Source organism: Candoia aspera, chromosome 7 (assembly GCF_035149785.1).
Source record: "Candoia aspera isolate rCanAsp1 chromosome 7, rCanAsp1.hap2, whole genome shotgun sequence".
In the NCBI taxonomy this organism is placed as follows: domain Eukaryota; kingdom Metazoa; phylum Chordata; class Lepidosauria; order Squamata; family Boidae; genus Candoia; species Candoia aspera.
In genome coordinates, this window is record NC_086159.1 from 17,831,206 (window position 1) to 17,858,100 (window position 26,895).

Below are 26,895 nucleotides of genomic sequence, written 5' to 3' on the forward strand. Positions count from 1 at the left end.
CAAAAAGTACCCATGTTAGTCTTCTATAGCAAAAGCATTCAAGAGCCTTGAGTCAGATTATAAACTAACATGTTTATTTTGGCAAAAGCTTTCAGAAATAAAAGTTCAAGTGATTAATACTATAACTTTGCTTTAATAGTCAGTTGAGTAGAGTGAAGGGGTTATAAACTGAATAAATAAACATTAGGCTGGAATATGGCATCACAGCCTGCTGGTATTAGCAAAACCACATATTAGCTTTTTCACTTGAAAATAACAATATTCTATAAACACACATTCTATGTCTGGTTATTAATAGAATTAAATGAAATTCATGCACTGTACAACTTGAAGAAGGTATGAGTTTTATTCAGACACAAACAAATCATGGCTCCAGTTAAAATGGATGCCTAGAAACAGAACTGGTCCCCACATAAGTGACAGCAGAGCAGGCAGCATGACAAGATGCTTCCATGGAATTTGCTCCCTTTAGCTTGCTGGCGTTCTTTCTGCTTTTTTGCATTCCCTCATTCACTCTTGGTCCTTTATTAGTATAGAATGTCATGTTTTTTAAGAAGTAGAGCTCTAAAGCCCTCTTCCACAAACTTCCAGAACAACACATTGAGGACACAAAGAAGCAGAACACTGATACAACCTAGCTTGGAGAAGAACAAACATGAATGGCAACTGAAACTATCAACAGCAAATGCACAAATTGGTCAGAAGAATTTCAGAAATGATCCTTGAGGCAAAAAAGAAGAAAATGGAAGAAGTAATGCCTTGTAACTTCAAACAAAAATCAATAAACAGTCCATGAAACCTGCTTGAATTTTTTGGGTCCAACCAGCTGTTCCAATGCTTCTCGGGAACGATCTGCAAATAAACGATGATATGTTCAGTTTTTGTTTTTAAGGATAAGGAAATGTTTAGGATAGGGAACAAAGATAACGTTTATGATCGGAGGTTGATTTTATTGTAAACTGCCCAGAGTCCCTCTTTTGGAGGAGATGGGGGGTAATTAAATTTGAATAATACATAATAAAATAAACAAATACTTGGTAGTGGGAAGAAATGGGTTTCAGTTATTTTTCTATAAGGCCATTGTACAAATAACCAAAATCCAGTTCAATATGTTGATTTATTATATTTACTGCTGGCTTTTACAGTGTTCGTCCTAATATTTTATAAGCATGTTATGGTTCTCTTAATGGCAGGAGATTCCCAGAGCAGGAATTCAGAAAATGAAAACATGCTATAACTTTCAACAAACAGTTCCAGGGAGTGTGAGAAAAGCAAGGCCAAAGTGCTTCAACACAGGAAACAACAGAGAATGCACAAGCTTTGAAGCAAGAGTGGACTGTAAATTCTGTGCCATCTCTCCTGCCTGCTTAGACCATCTACTGTTTGAAATGATTGCCATATGTGAACTACAGTCAAAACGTTATTCCTAGCTGTGTTGTCCAAGCCCTTGGGAATTACAGCCTAGATCATTCCTGACATGGGGCACCTAACAAAGCAGTTCTTTAAGACCCCTTTGTGTTTCAAGAAAGAGGCTGTTACTAGTTTATGCAATTCATATTATTAAATTATTAATTAATTACTCCAATGGGTCCTTCCATCATGTAAATGCTAATAATTTTATTATATCCTTATCCACGGAAGTCAAAGCAGCAACTGTTGGAACAGGAGGCCAACCATCTTTCTTACTGAGGTGTGAGCTTGAATGCTGAAACTGCAATAACAGCCAATACTAAGATAATTAAAGATAATTATCAGATAATAAAACAATAATAAGAGAGAGAGTGTGGTACAGTAGTTAAGGTATTGCAGCAGAGTGACTTAGATGCTAGTCCACCCTCAGCCGTGGCAGCTCAGTGTGGGACTTGGATCAGTTGCACTCTCTCAGCCTGTCAGGCCCAGCCCAAGAACGACAAGGAAGCAATCCAGCCAAACTCCAGTTCTTTATTTGCTCACACCGTATGGACAGAACCTTGCTAGGCTAAAGCTACTCTACCTAACCTAAAGGGAAATAACCTGGGAGGCTCTAGGGTGAGGCTGCTCTGAACCTCTTAGTCTTCCCATGGTCCAGCTCCAGGCTGTGTTTTCTCTTATCTTGCTCCCGTTCTTGGAATGTGCTCCCTCCTTCCTGACAACCAGCTATGTTACTGTAGTCCATCACACAGCCCAACCTACCTCACAAGGTTGTTGTGGGGAAAATTAGGAGGAAGGAGCAGTATGTACACTGCCTGGAGCTACTGTATAAAAGGTGGGCTATAAATCTAATAAAGAAAATAAAGAAATCTAATTGATAACTACATCTCCAGCCAATGAATTAGCACCAGTATCCCTGGAAGGTTCCTCTCATGGCCATATTTAAACTTACCACCAAACTATTGTTAGAAGGACTCAAAAGAAACCCTCCTCTGCCCTCACCGACAGACGCTTCCCGCTGAAACATTAAAGTACACTAAACATTTACATTAAGATATCATAGAACAATAGGAGTGAACCGATTGGAACCACCCGATAACCAAATCAGATTCCCCCTAAACTGATCTGCTCGAGAGACTGAGAAAACACAAATAGAAGGACAAACAGCATACGAAAAGAAAGGGCTTCCCCTTAGAATATCATACAGTCTAGCTAAATTGATCAAAGGAAGCCACAAAGCAGCAGGAGGTGCGACCACAGGAATGCCTAAAGCGTTTTCAGGGATGCCTGAAATCCAGCAAAAGCAAGCACTGTCTCTCACCTACCATAAACATCAAAGGTCTACATCTCTATAAAGGGGGCTGGTGGGGAAATACACGCGTGGCCACCACCGACAGCTGATCCTTTTCTGTCCTTCATGCTCTCGGACTGAATAAATATTCACCTCTGTTCCAGCAATTGCCTATGTCTCTTCATTCCTGGCTCAGGACAAACCCTTGGTAAGATTTCCTTCCAACACTATAGACAGTGTTTGCAAAAGACACAGTAAGTCTTGGCTTATGTGATGTCTCCTTCCACCTTCCCTTGTTCCTCCTAGTGTGAGTTGCTATTTGCAAATTTTCTTCTGAGTGCTCAGCAAACCTGAGTTTGTTTATATCTTTAAATATTTAAAGAGATCAACCATGGATTCCTTATTCTTGGTAAACAGTTTGGTAAACAGTACTTGGTAAGTGCTGTGGCTTCCAGTGAACATCTACAAATATCTGCTGTAGTCAAGATTTCAAGTCACCTGTTACGAGTGGGCATCCATGAAACAGAAGAATATATATCATAGGGCAGTATGTGAGGACAGCTTCCACAGCTATATCTGTCAAATTCACACATCGCTCCATATGGATCTCCTATTAAGGATAAGGAATAATGCTGTCAGTAGCTATTACTAATTAAATAAATAAAATAAATCCCTGTTTTGTGAAATATGATTGGAACAATAAGAGGGATACTAGAACAGAGATCTGGGAATGACTAATGCCTCAAACTAATTGCATGAAGCCATGGGTGTTCCTAATCTCTCAAGGGGCGAATTGCTCTAGAGTAATTTGAATCTCATATGCCAAAGCACATTGAGATGTACCAAAGAGTTTCTTCCTGCTATGTAGTTTCAGTGCCTTCTGTTATGTTCCTGCAAATTGCTCAGGGGGCCCTTGTGCCTTTGGTCAATCGACTTCCTTGTATGCCCTCCCACATGTACATCTCCAGAGTAAAGAAAGAAGGTTCCCTTCCTTTGACTGTGTCAGTGAGCTAAATGTATTTTCAACACATTTACTGTATGTGGTATCCCTTGCTGTCTTCTTAGTGGGAGTGCCTGGTTTAACTGTAAAAGTGTATCATGACATGAAGAAAGTAACATGTGCTTTAGCGAAAAATCTCACCTCTACCTTAATTTCAAATGAAATTAGGGATATACTGTACATGAGGCAGTAAAGCCCTAGATTACCTACTTTTAAGAGCAGGTTGTGGATTTGTGGATTTGTGGCTTTTGTCTCAGTCTGACTAACAAAGATGATTTCACTGAAGCCCTGTCCTGACTTAAGCAAAAAACCACGCTGAGACAAGAAATTAGTCTCTAGTGTTTATTAACTCCTCTAGTAGACAGAAAATCTTACCAAACTGAAGGAGCGTGGGAAACCCAAACAGATAAACCCCAAAACTCAAGGTGGTTCTCTTCTGAGTTTCTCTGAAGGACACTTCAAAGCCTCTAAACTACGCATGCGTTTTCCCCCCTGGATAGGGGCCCCCTCCTCACCATCCGTACTCATGACAAGCCCAGCTTAAAAAGTTAAAGGAAATTGAACAGAGTATATACCAGACTCCTGCAAGTATGTGGTAAAATATACTTTCTGGCTGGCTGAGTTTTGGAAGCATAGGGAAACTGATTTTACAGACAGCTTTAGTAGGATTTGTCTGCATCTATGTATTGGTCTCTTGCAGTAGTGCATTTGTATTTCAAAAAAGATCTCCTAGACCACAGATCACGCAACTGTATGAACGTATTAGGGTCCCCTCTGCCCACCTGAGTGCTATTCCCCTTTGAACACCTTATCTCAGAACTCACAACATACATTTCAGGAAAGGTGGAGAAAAAGAGGTAACACAGAGTGATGAACAAGAGAGGGAAACTGAGGGGGCTCAACAAATATATTTCAGTCTTTGTGTGTTTTAAGCTTATTTCAGCAATAAACCCTTTGGATCAGCATATATAAATCTATTCTTGTTTATGCATTCCTCAGAACACAGGAAACCATACGTGCACAATATGCAAGAACAAACAAAAACAGGAAAAGAACTTGAACATATACAATATTCATATTTACTGACCAATAATACTAGTGAAAAACAACATGCTGTATTTAGTAGCCAATGATACTCATGAAAAACAAGATTCTACCTTATATGGCATATAAGTATAATGTACAAAAGGTGATATGATCTACAGTAAGCTTGGCATACTCCTCTGTAGAGTTTGCCCAACAGCAATCGATTAAAAAGTACCCTTTGGAATGGCCGCCTTGAGTGTTGGTGTGGCAATTTTATTTTCCCTGACATATGTAACTTACTAATAGCAACTTTAATTAAACATATCCAAATGTTACCTTTAAATTGTTTGAACACATTCCACTAACAAGTGCTGTTACACCATCATCAGTAACCTAAATGGAAAGAAGGATCTTTAATCAAATGGAAGATAAAACAATTACTTCTCTTCAAATGATGGAAATCTATATGCAATAAATTGTTTTTTATTTATATGTGTTCTCAAAATAGCTTGCATAAAAACAGAAGGAAAATGCAAAAAGCAACAAGGCTTATTGATTAAAGGTTCTTTAATTAGCAAGGAAAGTCAAATTTCTTACGATCTAACTGCTAAGTAAAAGTTTTGGAAAAAGTTGGAACTTAACAGAGACAAGTCCAAAGCTCAGAAAACAAAGATAGTGCTGGAATATTTTCTTTATAAGTTTAAGGATCATGAAAGATTGTATAGGCAGTAGTAATGCCATTTTATAAAGGCTGGCTCTTGCCAGTATAAACAGATGTAACATGTAGCAAAACCCATGTAAAGGAAGACATATATCTTATGTATAGAAAAACGTATGTGTAAGAAAGATAAAATGCCCATTTAAGAAGATATGTTTTAACTCAAGATAAGGAGACATTTGTTTTAACTATAAAGAAGGATTCAGCAGTTCTAACTCTAGATAATGAAACATTCCAGAGTGCAGTACATGAAATAATGAAGTTATAACAAAGTATGCTTTGATGGAACATAAAAAAAACTTCATTAGTAAGAGAAATTCAACAGTGGAACCAATTCTCTAGAGAAGTCCTTGGTTCCCCTTCACTGGATCCATTTAAGCAGAAGTTAGACAACCATTTGTTTGGGATGCTTTAATTTGGAATACCACACTGAGCAAGACGGGAGAGGGGATTTAATGGTTAAATGTTTCCTTTTAAGTCTTTCATTCTATGTCTTAACATCTCACCTTGAACTTAGAACAGAAGGACCCAATCAAAGTTTTCAATGACTCATTAGAAGAGAGCCATACTTCATCCCAAATAGCCATCATAAATTTAACTCTGGCTGAAAGAGGGACTTATTAAATATATGGGGACCAATCATATTAGCTGCATTTAATTGACTGATTAATTTTCATTAACTCTAAATGTGAATTGCAGAAATCAAATTTGAGTTTTGTCCTGCACCTTCTTGGAGTGTGGATACCTGCACGCAATTCAATGGCCAGGTGTGGCCCCTGTCCAAAAAGGTTGTGCATCTCTGGTTTCAGAAACATTCCCAACAGACTACCCAAAAGTCGGTATGAACTTCTAATACACCCTTGTCTAGCTTCTTATTCATAAGGCCAATAACTTCTCTTTCAGTCCCAGAAATAAATCTTGCCACTGTGTTTTTCACATGCTTAAGTTTCCAGATGTCCATCAAGGGCAACCCTATAAAGAAAGCTCAATCTAAATATAAAGGCTTGGAGGTCCAGTGAGAAGGAGTACTTTATCTTGGAAAGGACATTTTTTTTTAAACAGCAGTCACGTTAGATGGGGAGCCTCATACACATGTTGTGGGAAAAACTGCCCACTTTAATAAGGAACCAAAGTGATTGGAGATAATTGAAACAAAGTATATTTTACTGGCATGTACAATGACAATCATCACTAAGGAGCAAAGAAGAGCATTGAACAAAGCAAGGTTACAGGTTATATAACTTTGATTTGTTACATAGGAATGATAAAGAAAGTATAATAAATCATACTATGACCTCTACCACTAGACTGTCTCTGATAATACTTAGGGGATGACCTTACTGCAGTGTCCCTGCATTCTTCTAAACTAACGGAACTCTCTTCCTGCCTTAGATACTAACACCATCTACCATAAACAATGGTATTTATTGTGCCCATATACTGCCTCCTTCCACACTATGACAAAGACAACAGTCTGGTTTTTGTTATCTGTCTCTTTTCCAGGGTCACAGTGCCGGCTGCCTGCTTTTTACTTTCATGATTTCACTCATGCTTAAGCCACATTCAACATCATACATATCATTAAACCTCCACAGACATAAACTGAAATGTCAATGGGGCACACTGCTTCCCTTGGGCATCACACTGAGAACCCAGAATCTAATGCCTACCAATCAAGCCAAGCAAAGAACAGCCTAGTACCCCCACTTATTAAAAGACAGCCATTTCATCGCTCTTGATTTTAGAATCCCAATGCTGATAACAAAGAGTCTTATGGAGTTATGTTTGAGTCATTTGTTTTGACTGCTAATACTGTTTTTCAAGATGTTGTTGTTGTTATGCATTTTTATCTTACTTGGGTTGATGAAAAATCCACACTGTGCAGGGATCTACAGTTCTGTCCAAGGGCTTGTAAGGATGTATCTGTGATGTTGAAGCATCCACCTATGTTGACTATTTGTAAAAAGGGGCAGTTGAGGGCAAGAGCAAGGACCCCACTGTCTGTTAGGTTGCTGCATCTCTTAAAGGAGGCTTCCCGCAAATAAGGGCATGATAAGGCCAGTGCTGCAACACCTGTTGGAGAGGGAAGGCAGGTCATTCTCCTGTAGACAGACTTCTATTACCAGATGTTTCGATATAAGAGTTTGATTTCACTGGGTTTTAGTTTGCATAATGTAAATAAAGGATTTTATTTTGTTGTGTTGATTTCTGAAGAAAATCAATTATCTCCTTTTCTGAACTTTATGGAAACCCAATAATTGAGGTGTCTTAAGAGAGTAATTTCTCAACCAAGACCACTGAAGTTACAGCAAGGTGAAATGCATCTGGACACTAAATTCATTATCAGCATACCACTCTTCAATACTTTTTAAAATTTCTATCATCATAGGTAAATGGTTACACAATGATTTATATGTTCGTACATTTTCTTCATCTGTTTTTCTAATTTCTCATTCATTTCTCAGTTGCTACATCTGAACTAAAAAGCAAATGACTGGAAAAGATCTTTGAAAGGGATCCTGGAATATTCCTGGCCTGTTGGTTTAGACCCATGTTATTCAAACTATGTTCCCCGGAACCCCAGGGTTCCATAAAAATCATCCAGGAGTTCAACATGACAGTTTCTATTTACACCATATTGTGAGAAATGCAGCTCACAGAATAAATTTGATGAAGTCTTGGGAAGCAGCAAAAGTAGGGTTATTAATACGTTCTTGCAAGAGCGGGTGGCTAGCAAGTAGGCACACCCATTAACACAAATCACACCGTTTTTATTTCCTACCACAGCCGCTTGAAGCCCTCCTCCTGTTCCCCATTGGATAGGTTCTTAGGAGTTTACAGCCTATCCGAAGCGCCTAAACATACCACGTGAAGCTCCTCTCCTGTTTATATCTCCCACTCCCCACTTTTTATCTCCCCCAGTCCCTTATTTCTTTCTTTCCTTATAAGGCAGCTAGCTTCCTTTTAGCAAGTAGGCCAGGGTCATCTCTGACTGCAAAGCTTGCTAGAACTGGTTTTTAGCATATTTTCAGCATTGGTTAAGCATCCTACTTCCTTTACACATATTAATGTGGGCAGTCTCTTGTTCACCCAAGCACACCCCACATCCTTTATTGCATGTCTTAGTTTTGCATGGCTATTTACTGAAAAAGCAAGCTTTCTTCTGTTGCAAAAACAACATTTTATCCTTTCCTTACAGTATGAAATGCATTATTGCAACATTAATTGTAACATTTTGTTCATATTATCTGTCTGTCCCTCTATCTATCTATTTACAGGGCTTATATGGCCGCCTATCTCATACAATGACTCTAGGTGGCTCACAATGTAATAAAATATATTACAGGAAACATACTTATTAATGGGTTCCATACTGATTTTTCACATTGAGAAAGATTCTTCAGGTATTTCAAATTTGAACAGCATTAGTATAGTAGACCAACCTTCCCCAATCAAGGTCTGGCCAGGTAATCTGGACTACTATTACCATCAGCAATTATAGGTAGGGACAGGCCAACTGGGTGGGGACAGGCGAACCTTTAAATTTCATTAAAATAAAATTAAATATATTAAATACAATTACCAGACTTTATATAACCTATTATGCTTGACAGAGCCTTTCCAACATCCTGGATACAACCCAAGCAATCTAATTTGATCTTATCTTTAAGTAAAATTTAAGTAAAAATAAAAAGTTATGTACAACATTCACCAAGGTTTAAAAGAGAAGAAGAAAAAGATCCTTGTTTTGATACTATGAACAGTAGCAGTATAAGACTATTTCTGTTACAGCTTAACTGAATATAATTTCTGAAGGGGGAGCTAAATGCCTTTTTCCTAACTGGTATAAAACCTGCCTCATTCAGTGCATCTCCAGGAATCAGATCTTTCCATTCATTATTGGCCAAATGTCAGAAAATCACTGGCTCCAACAGCTGTATCCTACTGTAGGTAAATTTGCTACCTCTCCCCCTAAATTGTACCCTAATGGGCTCAAGGGTTATAAAGCCTCTGAACTTTGGTCAAGAAATGAGGTCAAAGTGCTGGTTGTAGCTGGTAGCTCACTCTTGGGGTGACCTGTTGGGTTTATCTTCCACTTGCATCACTGTACAGAATAGTTAATAGCCATACTTAATACTTAAAATAGCAAAAAGCACATTTTGATACCACATATCAGTTTCTAAGTCCTAAGCCTTATATCTATACTTAGGTTTTAACATTTAAATTTGATCTAATCCAAATCAAAACCATGCATAGTCTCACCACTAAGAGCACAGCTGTGGAGAAAGAATCCAGATGGATGTGACATTCTCATTGTTAGGCATGTATGTATGTGTACGTGTGTCCATTTTCTACTTTACTTGTGTTCATATTTCCTTTTAACAGAACAAAGGGTTACTTTACAGAACAAAGTAAGAAAAATGGAAACAATCCTTATCCTCTGAATGACTTAGTGATTAATTCATTGTAAAAAATGTGGGCTGTGCTTTCCAAGTACATAATTAAACTGCATTACAATGTAGGTCAGTAAATATACATGTGCAAATATACTGTGCCTGCAAGAACATGACCTAGCACTCCTAAATGGGACCCCCCAACTTGCATTAAAAAAAGTTTTAAAATAAACATGGAAAAACAGCCAGAATTTCATGAGATGTTTAAATCTCATAAAACCTCTGTGTTCTCGTATGAAATTTAACAAGAATGGACAGCTTGATTTTTTAAAGTAATACTTTGAAACTTTTAAAAAGAAATTTAAAAAACACTTTAAACCAGTTGTTATTCTCAGATATCCATGTTTTGCAATGGCGTCCATCACCAGGACAGACTGCTAATCCCTTCCCTAGAACCTTCAAGGCTATCTGTCTGTTTCCAGTCTTTTGCTGACAGTGCCCCCACCCTGAACAAGCCTGCCCTCTTGAGTGAAGTGCCTTCTGCTATCTATTCTGAAATAGCTGCAGCAGGTGGCAAATATTTTTAACATTCCCTCTATCCCACATGGCTGTGGAATCAAAGATGCCATAATTGCCTGTCATGGGTGAGAATGATCATTTCCAGTAAAAAAAAGAGGTCTGCTTTGGTTGTGTAAGAGAGTTAAAGGGTAAGCCCCATAAGTTTTGTGAACTGCATAGAATGTAGAAGGCTGTGATAGTTAGCAATCCCATATAGATCTTTTTGCCTTGCAATGCTAACATTCTTCTTGGCTCACCTGTAAGTTCAAACTGTCTTGCAAGCAGCAAATCTCTGTAACACTGACAAGACCAACATATTTTACTAAATAACTGCCCTCCCTGTATCTAAAGGAGGCTTTGATATGCAGGCCGGATGTCCTCAAGATATGCTAATTTACTCAAGGATGAAGATAATAAACCCATTCAGATTTTCCTTTTTTAAAAAATCAGAAGAGCCACGCTGTTACAGTAAGAAGATAGGGCAATTGACTTGCTACCTGTGCCTTTAAGCTAATGCTTATTCCTTATATAGACAATTGTAAGCCAATTATCCAATACCCCTTAGAATTTGGTGTAGAATTTGTAACCTCTAATAAGATCTGTGTTGACAAAATATCAGGGTTTTTAGCTTGCTTGCTGGGAGCCCAGTGATCACTGTATCCTCTGTTAGCTTAATAAAGAAAACTGTTTTGGACCTCTCCATTGTTTTGGCTTTCTTTAAGATCAGTTTTTCCACCAGTTTGGTTCACCACACACTACCTACTAAACTAACAAAGGAAATAAAGAATATGGAGCAACTGGTTGGAGGCAGGCCTGCAGTCAGGTTTTGGGAAGAGAGATCAAGTGTTGGAAAGCCTCAAGGAAGGGGACTTCTGGTGGGGACATGGCAGACTGAACAGCTGCGCCCATGGGCTTAGCAGGCAGAACTGACAATGTGGCATTTTTTTCAGGCTCAGGCAGGTTTTTCCTGAAGCCCAGGAGTGTTTTTCTGGGAAAGAAAAACACTTGGAATTAACCCATCTGTCCTCTGGACGGCAGCTTGCAGCCAGAAGATCACAAACAGCATTCGCGTTCGACTGGAAAGAGCAGCCAGAAGACTGGGACATCACTATTTTCCAAGCCACGCTGTAGCCTTAAAGGGATATTAAGACTGGCCACCCCATTTCTAAATCACCCAATTTATATTTCTTTTAAGTACGCGTACCCTAAGAGAGGCTTTCTACAGCAAGGAGAAGCTGGCTCTCTTGGTGCTTGTTATTTTTGGGATTAATTTTTTAAAAAAATCTTTTTAAGTTTTTGCTTGTTTTCCATCCAAATATTAAGGAGGATTGAGAGAAAATAATTGTCTCCCTGTTATTATTTTTGTACTAAATTTGAAGATATTAGCATTTTCCTACTGTTGACTTGGCTGTTTTGGACTTTCAGTTTTCTGCTTCTACTTTCCCTGGGGAATTGTGTGTTTATCCTTATTTCACTTGTGTAAACACATTCTTTCATAACTTCGACTTTTGCTGGATAAGCTCCTAGGAGGCGCCATAATCTACTGCTTGAGACATGGAGGATCCTAAACAAACTTTCTCTGACTTCCACCAAGATTTCAAACAGATTCTTTCTGATTCCTGCAAAGATTTTATGCAAGGCATTCAGGACATTGTGGAAAATATGAGCTTTAAAATGTGTCATCTGGTTGGGGATGTCGTGGATGAAACTGAGGAATTTAACAGCAACAGAAATGTCTCTTCGATTTCTGTTGAAATGCTGGATGAAGATTGGATAGTTGAGTTGAAGAAATTAAAGGGAGAGATTGAGTTGCAAGCCATAAGTGAAACTGATCTTTTGATGGAATGCCATGGAAAAGAAGGGATTATGTATGGGAGGTTTCCTTAAGAGAAGTCAGAGGTTTTGAGGAGGGCAGTTGGGCTGTTTGGTTTTTGTAAGAAAAAAGCTCTGTGCACATCGCAATGCTTTGGTTTATTTTGAAGTGGGATAAGGTTTTAAGAATATTTATCTGGATTGCTTTTAGGGTTTGGCTGATTTCATTTATCTTTAATGATTTGGATTAAGATTATCAAGGTATAAAAATATTGTTTGGTTTTGGGTTTAACATAACATTATTAAAATTGTTGTATTATTAAGTATAATGGTAGACAATTTATATGTTCTTTAGTTTGATCTTTATTATAGTAGACAGAAATGTATAGAATAGTAGTAGGAAGGAAATAATGTTATCTTTGAAGGGGAAGTTGATTAGGAGGTGTGTATATACAGTGTGTGTGTGTATATATGTATATGTATATGTACACGTGGGATGCGGTGGCGCTGCAGGTTAAACCGCTGAGCTGTCGATCGGAAGGTCAGCGGTTCGAAACCGCGCGGCGGGGTGAGCTCCCGTTGCTAGTCCCAGCTCCTGCTCACCTAGCAGTTCGAAAACATGCAAATGTGAGTAGATCAATAGGTACCGCTTCGGCGGGAAGGTAACGGCGTTCCGTGAGTCATGCTGGCCACATGACCCGGAAGTGTCTATGACAACGCCGGCTCCAAGGCTTAGAAACGGAGATGAGCACCGCCCCCTAGAGTCGGATTCGACTGGACTTTACGTCAAGGGAAACCTTTACCTTTTACCTATGTACACGTATGTATATATATCTTTTTCTTTTAATATAAGGGGATGGAGCAACTCTATTTAGTGATTTTTATAATGTGCCAATGAAGTGATTTATAGAAATAATGTGATTTTGGTTTAATATAGAGTAAGGGATTGATTATGGAAAATTGTTGTATATACTTGCTGTTAAAAGTTGGAACTCACTGTTGGCAGAGTGCTAGAAAGCCTTTGGCCCAGGAGAGATCAGAAAAGTCACACACCAGGCATTTTTATAAAAATAATTTTATTTACAGAAAGCAAACATATTTAAAGGCTGTTTGCTGAGAGGAGAGATTTCTCTCAGCTGCATATTCTCTGCAAGCCTACACAGAAGGGAAACTGAAACTAAAACAAGTTCAGGCAAGTTCCTCCCTTAGGCAATGCAACCATTAACACGTGAAAAGGGGACAATTAAATTCAACCTCTTCGCCAAAATTAGTTACCATAGTAACCTTAATCTGTAGTAGAAAACATATTAAGTCACCTCCTTTTGTAATTTTAAAAAAAATTTCTCTCATGTTTCCACACTTTTCTTTTCTTTTTCTTTGTAGTTTTTTGTTTTTGTGTAGCTTTTATCTTTGTTTGAAACTTAATAAAATTCTTATAAAAAAAAAAAAGGAAAGCCTCAAGGAAAGCACAAAAGGACTACTTTTCACTTATGAGGAAGCTAAGAGAGAAGGTGGATAGCTGGAATGGAACACCTTCCCAAACATGGGAACGAACTATCTGAGAACCTCAGACTTGTCAGATTCCAGCTTCAGTTCATTACCCCTCACGCATCCCAATGCTTAGTTTTGGAAGCAGTTCACCACCTCCATTGAAACTGTCTTCTTGTTCCTCATATATTCTATGAAACACAAATGTGCCTAGTTATGTCCATTTACTTATAGAAATTTCTGCTGACACAATTGCTGACCAGTGTGAATTCATGAATGTTATTCCACTTGAACCTCCTCCATTCCGTTTCTGCTGACACTATTCTGCAAGCTGATTTTGCCTTTGTTTTTGTTCCTTGTCTGTACTGTGGCTCTTCCATCTTCCTCTTTTCTTAGGATGGTTAATCTTGACCCCCCTTCTTTTCCTGCTGCTTCCAATTATTGCTTAGGTTTCTTGGTTTGATGAGTATTGGTACCTGCATCTTGCATAAATGTTTATGACAACTGGACCTTTGTTGTAGTTTTTCCACCACCGTCAGTTCCTTTGATATCTGTTCATGTTTCTTCTTTTTTTAATTTTGCAAAACTGCTTCCATAAGATCATATATTTTCTTAGTGCTATTTGACAACTGAACTTGCCTACATTTCTTATTCCTATTTTTTCCTGTCTTTGATAGGACAAAAATGATCCAAGGCAAGGGCAAGATGGCTTAGGGGGAGGGCAATGCACTTTCTCAGTTGACTGGCTTAAATTTTGCTTACACCTCATAATCAATTTCATCAAGTATATACCTCACAAATCAATCTTATTCAATATGGAGTCATGATTTCTCACTGTTCCTGAATCTTTCGTAAATTTTAAGAACTTATGATTAAGCTGAAAGAATATAAACCTCTGAGAATGGCAAGGTTTGAATCTTCTGTCAAAAGGACTGTGCACTTTGAGTAGGGGGATCAGTTCTAATACGTGTTATTGATCTTGTGAACTTCTGGTCATAGAAAAATGTGTGTGTTTGTGTCTCAAGGGAATAAGGAAAGGGAACGTCAGTTTTAGGACTTAATAGCAAAAGTTTGTAGTATTAAAATTTAATTAAAGTTTAGTTAGTAATCATAAGTTTTAGCTATTTAATTTAATAGAGTTTAGTTTAATCATAGCATAATCTATAACGGTATTGTAATTTCTATTACTTTCCATTTTCATTTCTTTTAATCTTTTCTACAAAGTGATTTCAATGAACTTATTTGCATTGCATGCAGTTTGCCTGTGTGTGCGTAAGTGTGTCGCTGGAAACTTTTCAAGCCTAGGCGAATGTATATACTGCTTACCCCTATTTCCTGGAACTAGGCTATGGTTGTGACTAATGCTCTGGAGCAGCTAGATGGAAAAGTTGCAAAAATATTCTCCTATACTTCCATAACCTTGCTTGACTGAGATGATAGCTGGATGAAGACAGCATAGAAGACTTCATCCAGCAGTATCACACAGACAGAACCTTCATATTCTAATGAAAGAGTAGATGCATCACTTTCATATACACCTCCAGATACATGGAGAAAATGGACTGATCTTCTGCTCCTTTAGTTTACTTACTTAAAATTATCTGTAAATCATATAAATTAAAGGAGAAAACAACAAACAACCCAAACAGGTAGCACTTTATCTCCCAGTGTTCTTTTAAATAACTATTGTGCAGAAAGTATACCTTCAGAAGTTATGGTTAGCCTGTTGCTTTTCCAAACATTTACATTTATTTTTTTAAGCTGCCTGCAGTTACAAAGCTGTTGCAAGGCGTTGTCTGAAATATCACAATCCCGAAGATCCAGTGCCTCCACTGCAGGGTGCAGAACCTAAAAATGGCAAGTAATTCAATCAGATCTTACTTTTTAAAAATGTAAATAAATAAAGCAAAACAGCTTCTTCAACTCCAGGACTCTGCTGTTATCAGCAACAATTTGCTAAAAATGGCTACTTAGATAATAATGTGATTGCCATTTGCTGTGATGGAGGAAGCTGCTTAGGATGCCCTGGCCAAATACCAGGCTCAGGAGTTGCCTAGCGATATGGCACCTGAGGCTGATGTGGCCAAGTAACATTTGAAACAGCTGGAGGCAGCAGAAGATGAGAAGATAGATCCAGGACCTCCTCCTAGCCCTAGAGCATGTAGGGCTGAATGCAGAGCAGAACAGAGGAGATCTGTGAGGTCTCTTGCATGGCAAGGGTGTCCCCACACTTGACTGTCTACACTTGGAGTAGATTCCATTGACGGTCTTCCACTGTCTCTGTGCCTCTTGAGCCTATTACCTATGGATATTCTGCTCCTTGGAACCCAGACTGGCTGATGACACACATTTGGACTTTTGGACCATGACCTGACTATACTTCTGCCTCCCACTTCGGACTTTGGCCATTTGGAACTCATTGCAGGCTAGAAATTAGGACTTTCATTGCTCTGTGCATGTGTTTGCAAAAATGCCGTATCTGCCGCTACTTGTATTTACTAAATCCTTAACTTTAATGCTAGCTGGAAACCCCTTTTGGACTTTTTGCATGAAACAGAAAAAAATAAAATTGTGATATTTGGATTTAATGATTAAATAATGGAGAGAAATAATAAAAATTATGTTGTAAACTCAGAGTAAGAGTTTAATGTGAATGTATACTTATATCTGTTGCAAAGAAAGTTGGGAGTCATTCTTTTTTGTATCTTCTTTTTGTTTTTCTGCACTTTTGACTTTTTCTATTCTATCCTTCTTTCTATCTCAATTATTTTTGTTAGTTTTTATCTTTTTATCTTTGAAAATTTAATGAAGTTTGAACAGAAAGTATTTACTAAATCCTAGGTAAAGCCCCTTGCAACTACTCCTCAGAGTGTGTATATGTCTGGCCTGAGACAGGACATTCACTGGGTTCACATATAGTGTTATGCTGTAATATGACTTCTGTTGTTTTGGTTTAATACAATGCAGCCATTTGGGGTTTAATAGATCAGGATTTAGTTCTAGTGAACTGGGTGAAACCAACCCCAGCTGTTGGGGTTACTTAATGAAGATGATGAAATAGAAATTATGCTATGGAGGATGCTGAAACCTTAGCCTTTCAGTCATAACTGTTCATCAAATGTTTTGACACTCACTGAAAGTAAAAAGTCATTGAGCTTACTTATATATACTGTATTTTTAAAAAATTGTAACTAGTTTTATATAATGTTCTAAGCCATGTTTAATAAGAGATAAGCCCCAATTTACTGGTTTCATATAATATGCTAAGCAATAAATGGTTTACAAATCACGGTGGCTAAATTCATATAGCATGCTAAGCTAAAAATATACAAACACATATTTCCAAAACTTCCAAACTGCAACTCTCAGCATCCCCAGGGTGGAAGAAGTATCAGTCTTCATACTCTATTTAGTTGGCAGAACAAAGTTTACTGCTCAAGCATTGCAATGGAAGACACAATCATCATAGAATTGAAAAGTGTCTTCTAATTGAGACAACAAAGCTCAGAATATATAGTTTCTTTAGTTTCTAAGGTTAATTTGTCATTGGTTACACACGCAAGTTGCATACTCTAGAATACTATTGTTAAACAATTAAGTATCAACGTATTCTGGCATAAAAGGAAATTCTTGTGGTTAAAGACATTTAGTGCATTGCTTGCAGTTTAAGCATTCTGGAGTATGTAACATCCTGTAAACAGAACAATCTGGAACATCTTGCCTCGCCTGTCAGCCACCTGGTATTTTTTTGACCTTTTTCTCATCATCCAGGTCACATTTTATTGTTCTCTAACATGTCTTTTCTAATATGTCCATCGTCCAGCAAGGACCATGGTCTAAAATAATTCCATTTATATCAAGCAACATCTACTTCTTCACCTGGAAGTATGGCCAATGGTAAGGAGAGCAGTAATTCAGACAGTTCAAGAGTGCTACAATTTTTTTCTCTCTGGTTTAGCATCTTCTGCACACCAGCCTACAGATGACAGCAATGGCACACAGTAGCAACAAATCTCCAATTCTGTAAATCACAATGCTGAGAAAGTAGCAAGGACCATGGTCTAAATGGAATCTTACCATGCTAATATTTGTATCTGTTATCCATCCTTGGATACTCAATGATTTAATCAGTTTATCTTTTATGTTTGGAGGCAAAGGCTTAATATCTGCAGCATATTTGGATATGTTTCTTGTTAAACAATGAAGGCATCTGAGGAGGAAAAAGGAAAAAAAAACACTTATACGGTGACAATATTTTGTGGTGGCTGCATATCAGGTATGAAACCACATTTTCTTAGTCAACAGTACACATAGCTTCTTCTTAGAAATATATACAAAGCCAAGTACAAATTAGGTGTTTTTAAAAAATAAGTATTGGGGTGCTTCACTATAGACATGCACAACTTATAGAAGTCACAATCAGGAATGTGAACAAATGAAATACAATAGTTTTAAACAAGTTCTAGTCACAAACATGCTTCTTACGGGTTCTGATTGGATTATACTGAGATAAGCGAGATAATTAACTGATGAATTTCAAACTCTGCTCCAGAGAATTTTGAAGATCCTCAGAAACCTGCTAGGAATTTCTTAGTGACAGGTGAGACTGGTTTTACATATTGCAATAAACTGTAAAGAGACTGGTCTTGTCATGTGTGTGAACCAAATCAACCGTAGTTTACTCAAAATTCCTTGGTTAGGCCAAGTATGGCTTATGATGTGTGACCTTAATTGAAAGGTAAAGGTAAAGGTTTCCCTTGACATTAAGTCCAGTCGTGTCCGACTCTAGGGGGCGGTGCTCATCTCCGTTTCAAAGCCGAAGAGCCGGCGTTTGTCTGTAGACACTTCCATGGTCATGTGGCCAGCATGACTACATGGAACGCCGTTACCTGCCCGCCGAAGCGGTACCTATTAATCTACTCACATTTGCATGTTTTCGAACTGCTAGGTTGGCAGGAGCTGGGACTAGCAACGGGAGCTCACCCCGTCACGTGGATTCGAACCGCCGACCTTCCGATCGGCAAGCTCAGCAGCTCAGCGGTTTAACCTGCATGGGTACCCAAATTTGAGTATCTTTATTTCTCATTGGTTTAGTGATCACTCTCAATTGACTAGACTAGTATGCTGCAGGAATTATATACTAGTGAATATGTAAAATGAGGTAATTGCCCCTGATACTAGGGATCAGAAAGGTAGCTGTATCCAAATATCTCCTCTGTGTTCTTCAAGTTAGTCTATTGCCACTGCTGAAGTATGATTCATCTGTCAGGCTGGTAAAATTTTAATACAAAAAAAAAATGTGTGGGAGAGTGTAGATACTGTAGAAAAATCTCTCACAATGACTCCGAATGCCCTGCAATTTTCTACAATCTGCTTGATTTCTACAGCGGTTCTTAGCAGCAGGACTGGGTTTTTTAAAAAAAATCCCTTTCTATAACTTTTACACCACTGGGTTTTTCTCTTCATTAAACCATCGTGAAAACATGTTGAGAGAGGAAACACGTCTAATTCCAAGGATTTGGTTATATTATCCAAATGAAGTGCAGGAAAAGCTTCTAGGAAAACAGTAATAACAAACATGACAGCAACCATCTGACATTTCTTTGTCTGGCTTCAGGTGGGACTGTGTCAGTGACCCAGAGCCAGGAAATACAACAAAGCATAAGGTGTCAAAACCATTAATTTTCTGAATATTTCTTCAACAGCAGTCCACCAAAAATTGACAGAAAATTATAAAAGAATGATTAAAAAAAGCAGTGCACAGAGATTGCAAAATCAGGGAATATGATTTTACCTACAATACATGCTGTAGGTTTACACTGATAAAAATGTTTGACAAAAAAATTATTTAATGATTTGGGAAAGCAAATAGGGTTGTTTCACACTATCTATCCATGACCGTCACACATGAGGCATAAATTATTGAGTAAATAATTATGGTACAAAAATACAGGATCAGAAAAATTCAGGAGGAAATGTCCGTCAGTAGCTATTAGCCTTAATAGTTATATGAGATTCCCATTCTAGAAGCCAATCTAAGGCCCTCTTGTAGTTGTGGCTGTAACTCGTGGTAGGGCTATACTGGCTGAATATTCTGGGAGTTATAGTTGCAACACATCTGGAGGACTCCAGGTTTCTGGAGACTGCAGTATTCGTTGACAACCAGCTATGAAAGGCTATTCCAATCTTGCTGTATATGTGAGCAACCTAGGGGCATTTGGCTAGCTGCTCTTGGTGACAGAGGTCTGGACTTTTGCTCAGATTCTATGTAGTTGAAGCAAATATAACTGCCAGAAAGTGGGGGGGGGAGGGGAAGATCAAACTGGGTTGTAGAACCGTATCACTGCTATTCCATTATTTCTTTCTATGTTTGCTGAGAATGTTTATTTGTTGTATTAGTTTTCTCAATGTACAACAGATGTAACATCAAGGACAAATGATACAAAATTATCACAAACAGGCATTAGCACTTCACTCTTTTTTAAGGCTTCCTGGTTTAATTGAAGTACAGAAATAAAGTGGCTATATGAACCAATGAGAGCTAAGGATGCCAGATATATTAGAAAAGTAAGCTACCACTGAACACAAGTAAGACACAAAACTGAAATAATTATGTTACAATTCTAGTATGTATTACTTATTACTGACACTGGAGTAAAAAAAAGTAGTATTGCAGCACAAAATATGAACTGATCAAAAATTCACATCACCTTCCTCCTGTGTCTCCAACAAAGTTCATTTTTTTGAAATCAGCAGGTGGAACAGGTGCCTCTGCTGCATGATACAGTGAACTATAAAAAGCCAACCATATGTAGAATCATAGAATAATACCTTGTTTTATTGTGCTTCACTTTATTGCGCTTTGCAGATATTGCGGTTGTTTTGGCAACCCTGTGTCGAGCAAGTCTATTGGTGCCATTTTTCCAACAGCAAAAGGCTCAGATAATGATTAGCATTTTTTAGCAATAAAGTATTTTTTAATCAAGATATGTACTTTTTTTAGATATAATGCTATTGCACACTTAATAGACTACAGTATAGTGTAAACATAACTTTTATATGCACTGGGAAACCAAAAAAATTATGTGATTCACTTTATTACAATATTTGCTTTCTTGCAGTGGTCTGGAACCAAACTGCAATATCTCCGAGGTATGCCTGTATACCAGTAGGAGGGGCCATTTAAGCCATTAAGTCCAATCATCTGCTCTGTGCAGGAATCCAAATTAAAGCATTCACAACAAATGACTCTTTCAGCCTCTACTTGAATGCATCCTGTGAAAGGGAGCTCCATGAAACCCCTCAATTGTTACTTCCATTGCTGATTTTTTTTTTTACTGTTAGGAAAATCTTCATAATGTTCAACTAGAACCTGCCTTCCTGTAACTTAGATCCATTATTCTATGTCTTTCTGGGATAAGACTGAACTGATTTTGGCCTTCTTTCCATATAACATCTCTTCAGGTACTTGAGACATACCTAATCATCTCTTGACAAGGCTAAAAGTTTAGGGATCTTACCATCTTTCTTAAGATTACTTTCTAGTTCTTTGATCATTCTCATTGTCCATCTCTGAATCTCTTCAATTTGTCTGAACGTTTCATAAAGTGTAATGCCCAGAACTGGACATAAGACTCAAGTTGGAATCTGACCATGGCAGAATAAATGGAATGATTTGTTTTGTAAATTATACTTCTGTTGATGCAGCCAAATATTGGATTTTCCTTTTTTGCAGCCTCATCACTCTGTGACTCAAACTCAGTTTGTAATCAACTGCTATTAAAATATCCTTTTCAGAAAAACCATTGTTGTGGATCCTGTTCATTTCCCAAAAAAGCAAGAGAGAGAGGGTTGGCAGCAGTTAATTTGATTTTTACTTGGCACCAAAGATCAACAATCTCACAGGATGGAGAATTCAAGACAAAGGCTTAAGTAACAGGACTACCTATTTATATGATTTGGTGTTGCCACCCTAAGTACACAAGCTTAGTCATGTATATACTTTCAGCATGCATATCTTGCTTTAGCTTACTTCCTCAAAATTTAGCCTAAGACCAGTTTAGGGTTCTTTTGCAGTTACAGTTGAAAAGTCACACACACACAGATCACCTCCAACCCAAATAGGGTCTATTAACAGTTGCATCTAGAGGTCCCAGCAAATCAGCATGCCGCATCAGCCTGTGGATGAGTTCATTCTAGAATGCAAATTCTCTATGTGCTTCTGGAGGAAGCTGTTTGTTGCTCCTCCCACATTCCTCACTTCTTGTTCCTTCACCATCCTGGAAGGAGCATGCTTTGCAGCTCCTTCTTTCTAGGTGCCATGCTTGGGCCTAGATTCAGAAGGTTCCCCCTTTCTCCATGCAGCCTTCAGCAGCAATGAGGGCTGAGGGTCAATTCAGTTTAGGGAAAAAGAAAGAACGAGAACCATTATTTTTCTTCTGAAGGGATGTAACTGAACCAAATAAATCAGTAAGACTCTTTTTACTTACTTTTGAACCTACTTTGTTTAAGTGTGCAATTCTTTATGCTTGGGTGGGCTAAGTGTGTAGCCCACATATAACCTATATTTCTCTAATGTGCTCATTGAAGCTATTTTAGATAATATTCTTTTTCTGTGCACATCTTTTGCTGTGTTAAGCTCTGCTCCATTCAGTGGTCCTAGCTGTCCACTAATGGCTTCACATCTATGGTTAGTTGGTAATCAGGCAAAGTCTGTTTATCCTTACTGGAAAAAGCATTCTACACAGTAGAGGCCTATTTCCTGGAAACAATGTCCAATGCCTCACATTTATTGGAAAGAAGAGCATTGCTTAAGGCAGCTGCTTGTCCACAGCTTTCCTATAGTTTTAATTTCTTATAAAGAGAGACATAATACAAAAAGCATAATGGTTTTCTATCTAATAAAGATTTTCCCTCAACTATTAACAAATCAGGTATATCCAACTCTATAGCTATGCATTTGATTTTTTTTTTTTCACAAATGAAAAACTTGGTGTTAGTTTCTGTTAATTTTTTTTTCAGCTCACTTCTCTTTCTTACTGATCAAGATCACTTTGACTTTTCTTAGATATTAGCTATCCTATCCATTTTTGGCACCTGCAAATTTGGTAAGTTCTTCCTCTGTGTGTGTGTGCCTTCAAGTCAGTTCTTGACTCCTGGCAACTGCCTGGAACAGTCCCTGCAATTTTCTTGGCAAGATTTCGGAAGTGGTTTGCCATTGCCTCTTTCCTAGGCAATGAGAGGGATTGGCCCAAGGTCACCCAGCTGGCTTTGTGCCTAATGCAGGACTAGAACTCACGGTCTCCCAGTTTCTAGCGTGATGCCTTAACCACTACACCAACCTGGCTCTCAAGTTCTCCCTCTACCTCAGACATTAATAAAAATATTGTTAAGTACATGGCCCAGGACTAAACTAATTGACACCCCATTCAATAACTCTCTGACTTCTGATTTCATAAAGAATTGATGAGCATTCTGAATTTGATTTTCAAGCCATCTATTTATCCACATTATTGTCATGCCATCTACCCCATACTTAACTTTCTTAATTCGAGTATTATGAGTTATTTGTGAAATGGTTTGCTTACCATATATATTCTCATAAAAGCCCATCCACAGATAAGATGACCCTCAAATTTTTAACCAAAATACTATGAAAAATGCACCGCTTGTGGATAAGCTGACCCTCAAAATGTTTGTATGTTTTAATATTCACAATTGGTTTATCTGCAGGTAGTGCATATTTTGGTTAAAAATTCAAAGGTCTGCTTACCTGTGGATGATCTAATCCGTGAGTATGTTCAGGATATACAGGTACTTTAAAAAGTATTACATTTACTCATAAATAAGCCCACCCACTGATAAGCCAAACCAATTTTGGGGGTATATTTTGGCACCTAAAATTCTCCGCTTATCCACAAGTATATACAGTAAGTCAAGCAATACTATATTACATCAACAGCAGTCCCACAATTCCCAGTAAAAATATGAGATAAGGTTACTCACACAAGATAAACCCATGCTAACTTTGGTAATTAGATTATTTTCAAGACGCTTACGTATCAATCTCATGATCTACTCTAGACTCTTTCCAGGTTTTGATGTTAGACCAGTTAATCTGTCTAACACCTGTCCAGATGTTCCTTATCCATTCTGAAGATGAACAATCCTTGCCATTCCTCCTCTGGCCATTGTTTTTAGGATTTTGCAAAGATAATACATAAAAGTTTGGCCAGACCATCAGCAAGGTCTTTCAGTATCCCAACTGTCCTGGGAAAGGAAGTGGGGGGCAGGGAGGAAATTGTGAGATGGTGGGCACAGGTGCAATACACCAGCGTGTACGAAAGGGGCGAGGCTTGTGATGCTACCTGGCCCATCTTGCAGATTTTGACACCTTCCCCCAAATTCTAGGATGCAGTTAATCTGATCCTGGAGATTTAAATTCATCAGCATTGCTTCATCCTGCTTCTCAGAACTGCCTGGTGGAATACGAACTCCCCTGTTACAGCAGTGTTAGAGACACAGCCAAAAGAGGAGCTGAATAGTTCTACCTTTCCTTTGGCACCAGATTTTGCCACTGTCATTAAGCAGCTGGGATCCTGATTCCTTGGCCGTTCTCTTCTTCTGAATGTGTTTCAACAATACTTTTTGTTGTCCATACCGTTTCACCTCGGGTCAGCCTGGGGTTTAGCTTTCCCGGCTTCCTTGGTGACCTCCCTTTCTTCCCACCTCCTCCATTTTCCCTCAGTGACAAGGCACATCGGTGAGAAATTGCCAGCGGCCCTCTGCACCTGCTCAGTGTCACCGCCCGCACACTATTAGGTTCGTGAGGGGCCGGACGTTGGTCCCCTCAGCCGAGCAACGAGCAGAGGAAGAAGGCGGGCAACGAACGAATAAAATGCGGAACAGCCAGGGGAGTGATGGAGGGAGGCTGGGTGAAAGAAGGGAAGTTCGGGCCTCGGAAGAGAAATCTGCCCGGCGAGGATCGGCCACTTACAGCTCCAGGAGCGACCGAACCGCCCCGCCGCCTCCGTAGCGGCAACTCATCGCCAGGCCTGGGCCGCTCGGCTCCTTTTCCTCACAGGCCGGGCTGCAGCTGCCGCCGCCGGGTCAGAAACCGTCGCTCATTTCCTCAGAACGGGCGCGCTCGGCGCCTCCCAGACCTTCCATGGCTGCCGAGCTCGCCCACCCGGCCGGCGAAGGGGCGCTGGACTTCTCAGAGCGTCCCTGGGAGAGAGCAGAGCACTTTGGGAAATGTAGTGTTTCATGCGCAGCGAGGCTCCCCGAGGACTTCTAAGGGATTCGCCTAGAACCAGGAGAGACGCCAACTCGGAGAATCACGCGGGTGGCGCGCGCCGGTTTCGGTTTCGATCGTTCCTCCAGACCGGCTGAGTGAGATTAATTTGCAGCTCATGGATGTATTTATTTATGTATTATGCACTTACTAAGTTAGTAAGAGTTGCAGCTCATATGTGTGTTTCTTTATGTGTCAATGCATTTATTGTTAGTAAGAATAGCAGGTCATGTGTCTGTTTATTTAAGAGTTAATGCATTTATTAATTTAGTGAGTTGCAGCTGGTGTGTGTGTTTCTTTATCTGTTAATGCATTTATTAGGTTAGTAAGAGTTGCAGGAAATGCGTGTGTGTTTGTTTATGTGTTAATGCATTTATTAATTTAGTGAGAGTTGCAGCTCATGTGTATGTTTGTTTATGTGTTCATGGTGTGAGAAATGATAAAATGTTGATTTTGCAATAGGAGAAAGCTTGCTTTTTCAGTAGAGTGCAAACCTAAGACATGAAGTGAAGAGGATGTGGGATGTGGTTGGGTGAACAGGAGACTGTTATCCCACATTAACACTGTAAAGGAAGTAGGATGCTTACCCAAGGCTGAAAATAAGCTCAGAACCAGTTCTAGCAAGCTTTGCGGTCAATAATGACCCTGAAGTTAACCGCCTTATAAGGAAATAAATAAGGGACTGGGGGAGGTAAAAAGTGGGGAGTGGGAGATATAAACGGGTGGATCATCATGTGGTATGTCTAGGCGTATTGGATAGGCTGTATACTCCTAAGTACCTATCCAATGGGGAACAGGAGGAGGGCTTCTAGCGGTCGTGGTAGGGAATAAAACTGTGTGATTTGTGTTAATGGGTGTGCTGTGCTTACTTTTGCTAGTCACCCATCCTTGCAAAAATGTATTAATAAAGTTTGCTTCTGCTGCTTCTCAAGACTTTGTCAAATTTATTCTTCTGGACTGGCTCGCGGAATTTGGGGTGGGTGGCATGGTGCTGTGTTGGTTTTCCTCCTTCCTCCAGTCTGGTTCCAGTTGGTGTTAATGGGAGAGGAGAGGTCTAGCCCACGGCTCCTGCTTTGCGGGGTGCCGCAGAGCTTAGTTCTCCTCCCTCTTACTTAACATCTACCGGAGGCCTCGGGGTGAGTTCATCCGACAGTTTGGGGTGAGGTATCACCAATGCTGATGATAGGTAAAGGTAAAGGTTTTCCTTGACGTTAAGTCCAGTCGTGTCCGACTCTAGGGGGCAGTGCTCATCTCCGTTTCAAAGCCGAAGAGCCGGCGTTTGTCCGTAGACACTTCCGTGGTCACATGGCCGGCATGACTAAACGGAACGTCGTTACCTGCCCGCCGAAGCGGTACCTATTAATCTACTCACATTTGCATGTTTTCGAACTGCTAGGTTGGCAGGAGCTGGGACTAGCAACGGGAGCTCACCCCGTCACGCAGATTTGAACCACCGACCTTCCGATCGGCAAGCTCAGCAGTTTAACCCGCAGCGCCACCGTGTCCCAAGTATGCTGATGATACCCAGCTTTATATCTCTACCCCAGGCTGTGTGAGTGATGCTGTGGACGTCCTCTCCCAGTGTCTGGAAGCTGTGGAGGCCAGGATGGGGCGCAACAGGCTTCAGCTCAACCAAAACAAGACTGAGTGGCTTTGGATGTTTCGACTTTCTGGTGCCCTTGGATGAAGTGGCACTGCCTCAGGCAGACCCAGTTCACAATCTGGGAGTCCTCCTGGACTCACGGCTCCTGCTCGAAAAGCAGGTGGCAGCCATGACTAGGAGGGCCTTTGCACACCTTTGGGTTGTGCGCCATTTGCACCTGTTCCTGGACCGGGAGGCCCTGCTCACTGTCGCTCACGCCCTTGTGTCCTCCTGTCTGGACCACTGCAATGTGCTCTACATGC

The 26,895-nt window shown here is 39.4% G+C and overlaps 1 protein-coding gene and 1 long non-coding RNA gene across 2 annotated transcripts in view; both read right to left on the reverse strand.

Annotated features, from left to right (window-relative positions):
* LOC134501360 (uncharacterized) overlaps positions 1 to 26,895 on the reverse strand; it is a 425,249-nt gene that overhangs the window by 152,725 nt on the left and 245,629 nt on the right. The gene's annotated exons all lie outside the window — the stretch shown is intronic.
* On the reverse strand, positions 328 to 24,947 carry AMN1 (antagonist of mitotic exit network 1 homolog). Its single transcript, XM_063308195.1, has 7 exons — positions 24,694 to 24,947; positions 17,775 to 17,907; positions 15,401 to 15,545; positions 7,301 to 7,518; positions 5,064 to 5,120; positions 3,200 to 3,311; positions 328 to 852 (listed from the first exon to the last, which is right to left on the reverse strand). The coding sequence occupies exons 1-7, from the start codon at positions 24,741 to 24,743 to the stop codon at positions 779 to 781; spliced, it is 789 nt and encodes a 262-aa protein (XP_063164265.1). The 5' UTR covers positions 24,744 to 24,947; the 3' UTR covers positions 328 to 778.

Bases quoted from the DNA above. Each gene is read 5' to 3' on its own strand.
- AMN1 (XM_063308195.1), bottom strand. From the start codon at position 24,743: ATGAGTTGCCGCTACGGAGGCGGCGGGGCGGTTCGGTCGCTCCTGGAG. The intron at 7,519-15,400 runs GTATACTTTCTG...CCTCTCCAACAG, and splicing joins GCTAACCATAACTTCTGAAG to GTGTTGCAGCACTGGCCTTA. The intron at 853-3,199 runs GTGACTTGAAAT...GTTTATTTGCAG, and splicing joins TGGATGCCCACTCGTAACAG to ATCGTTCCCGAGAAGCATTG.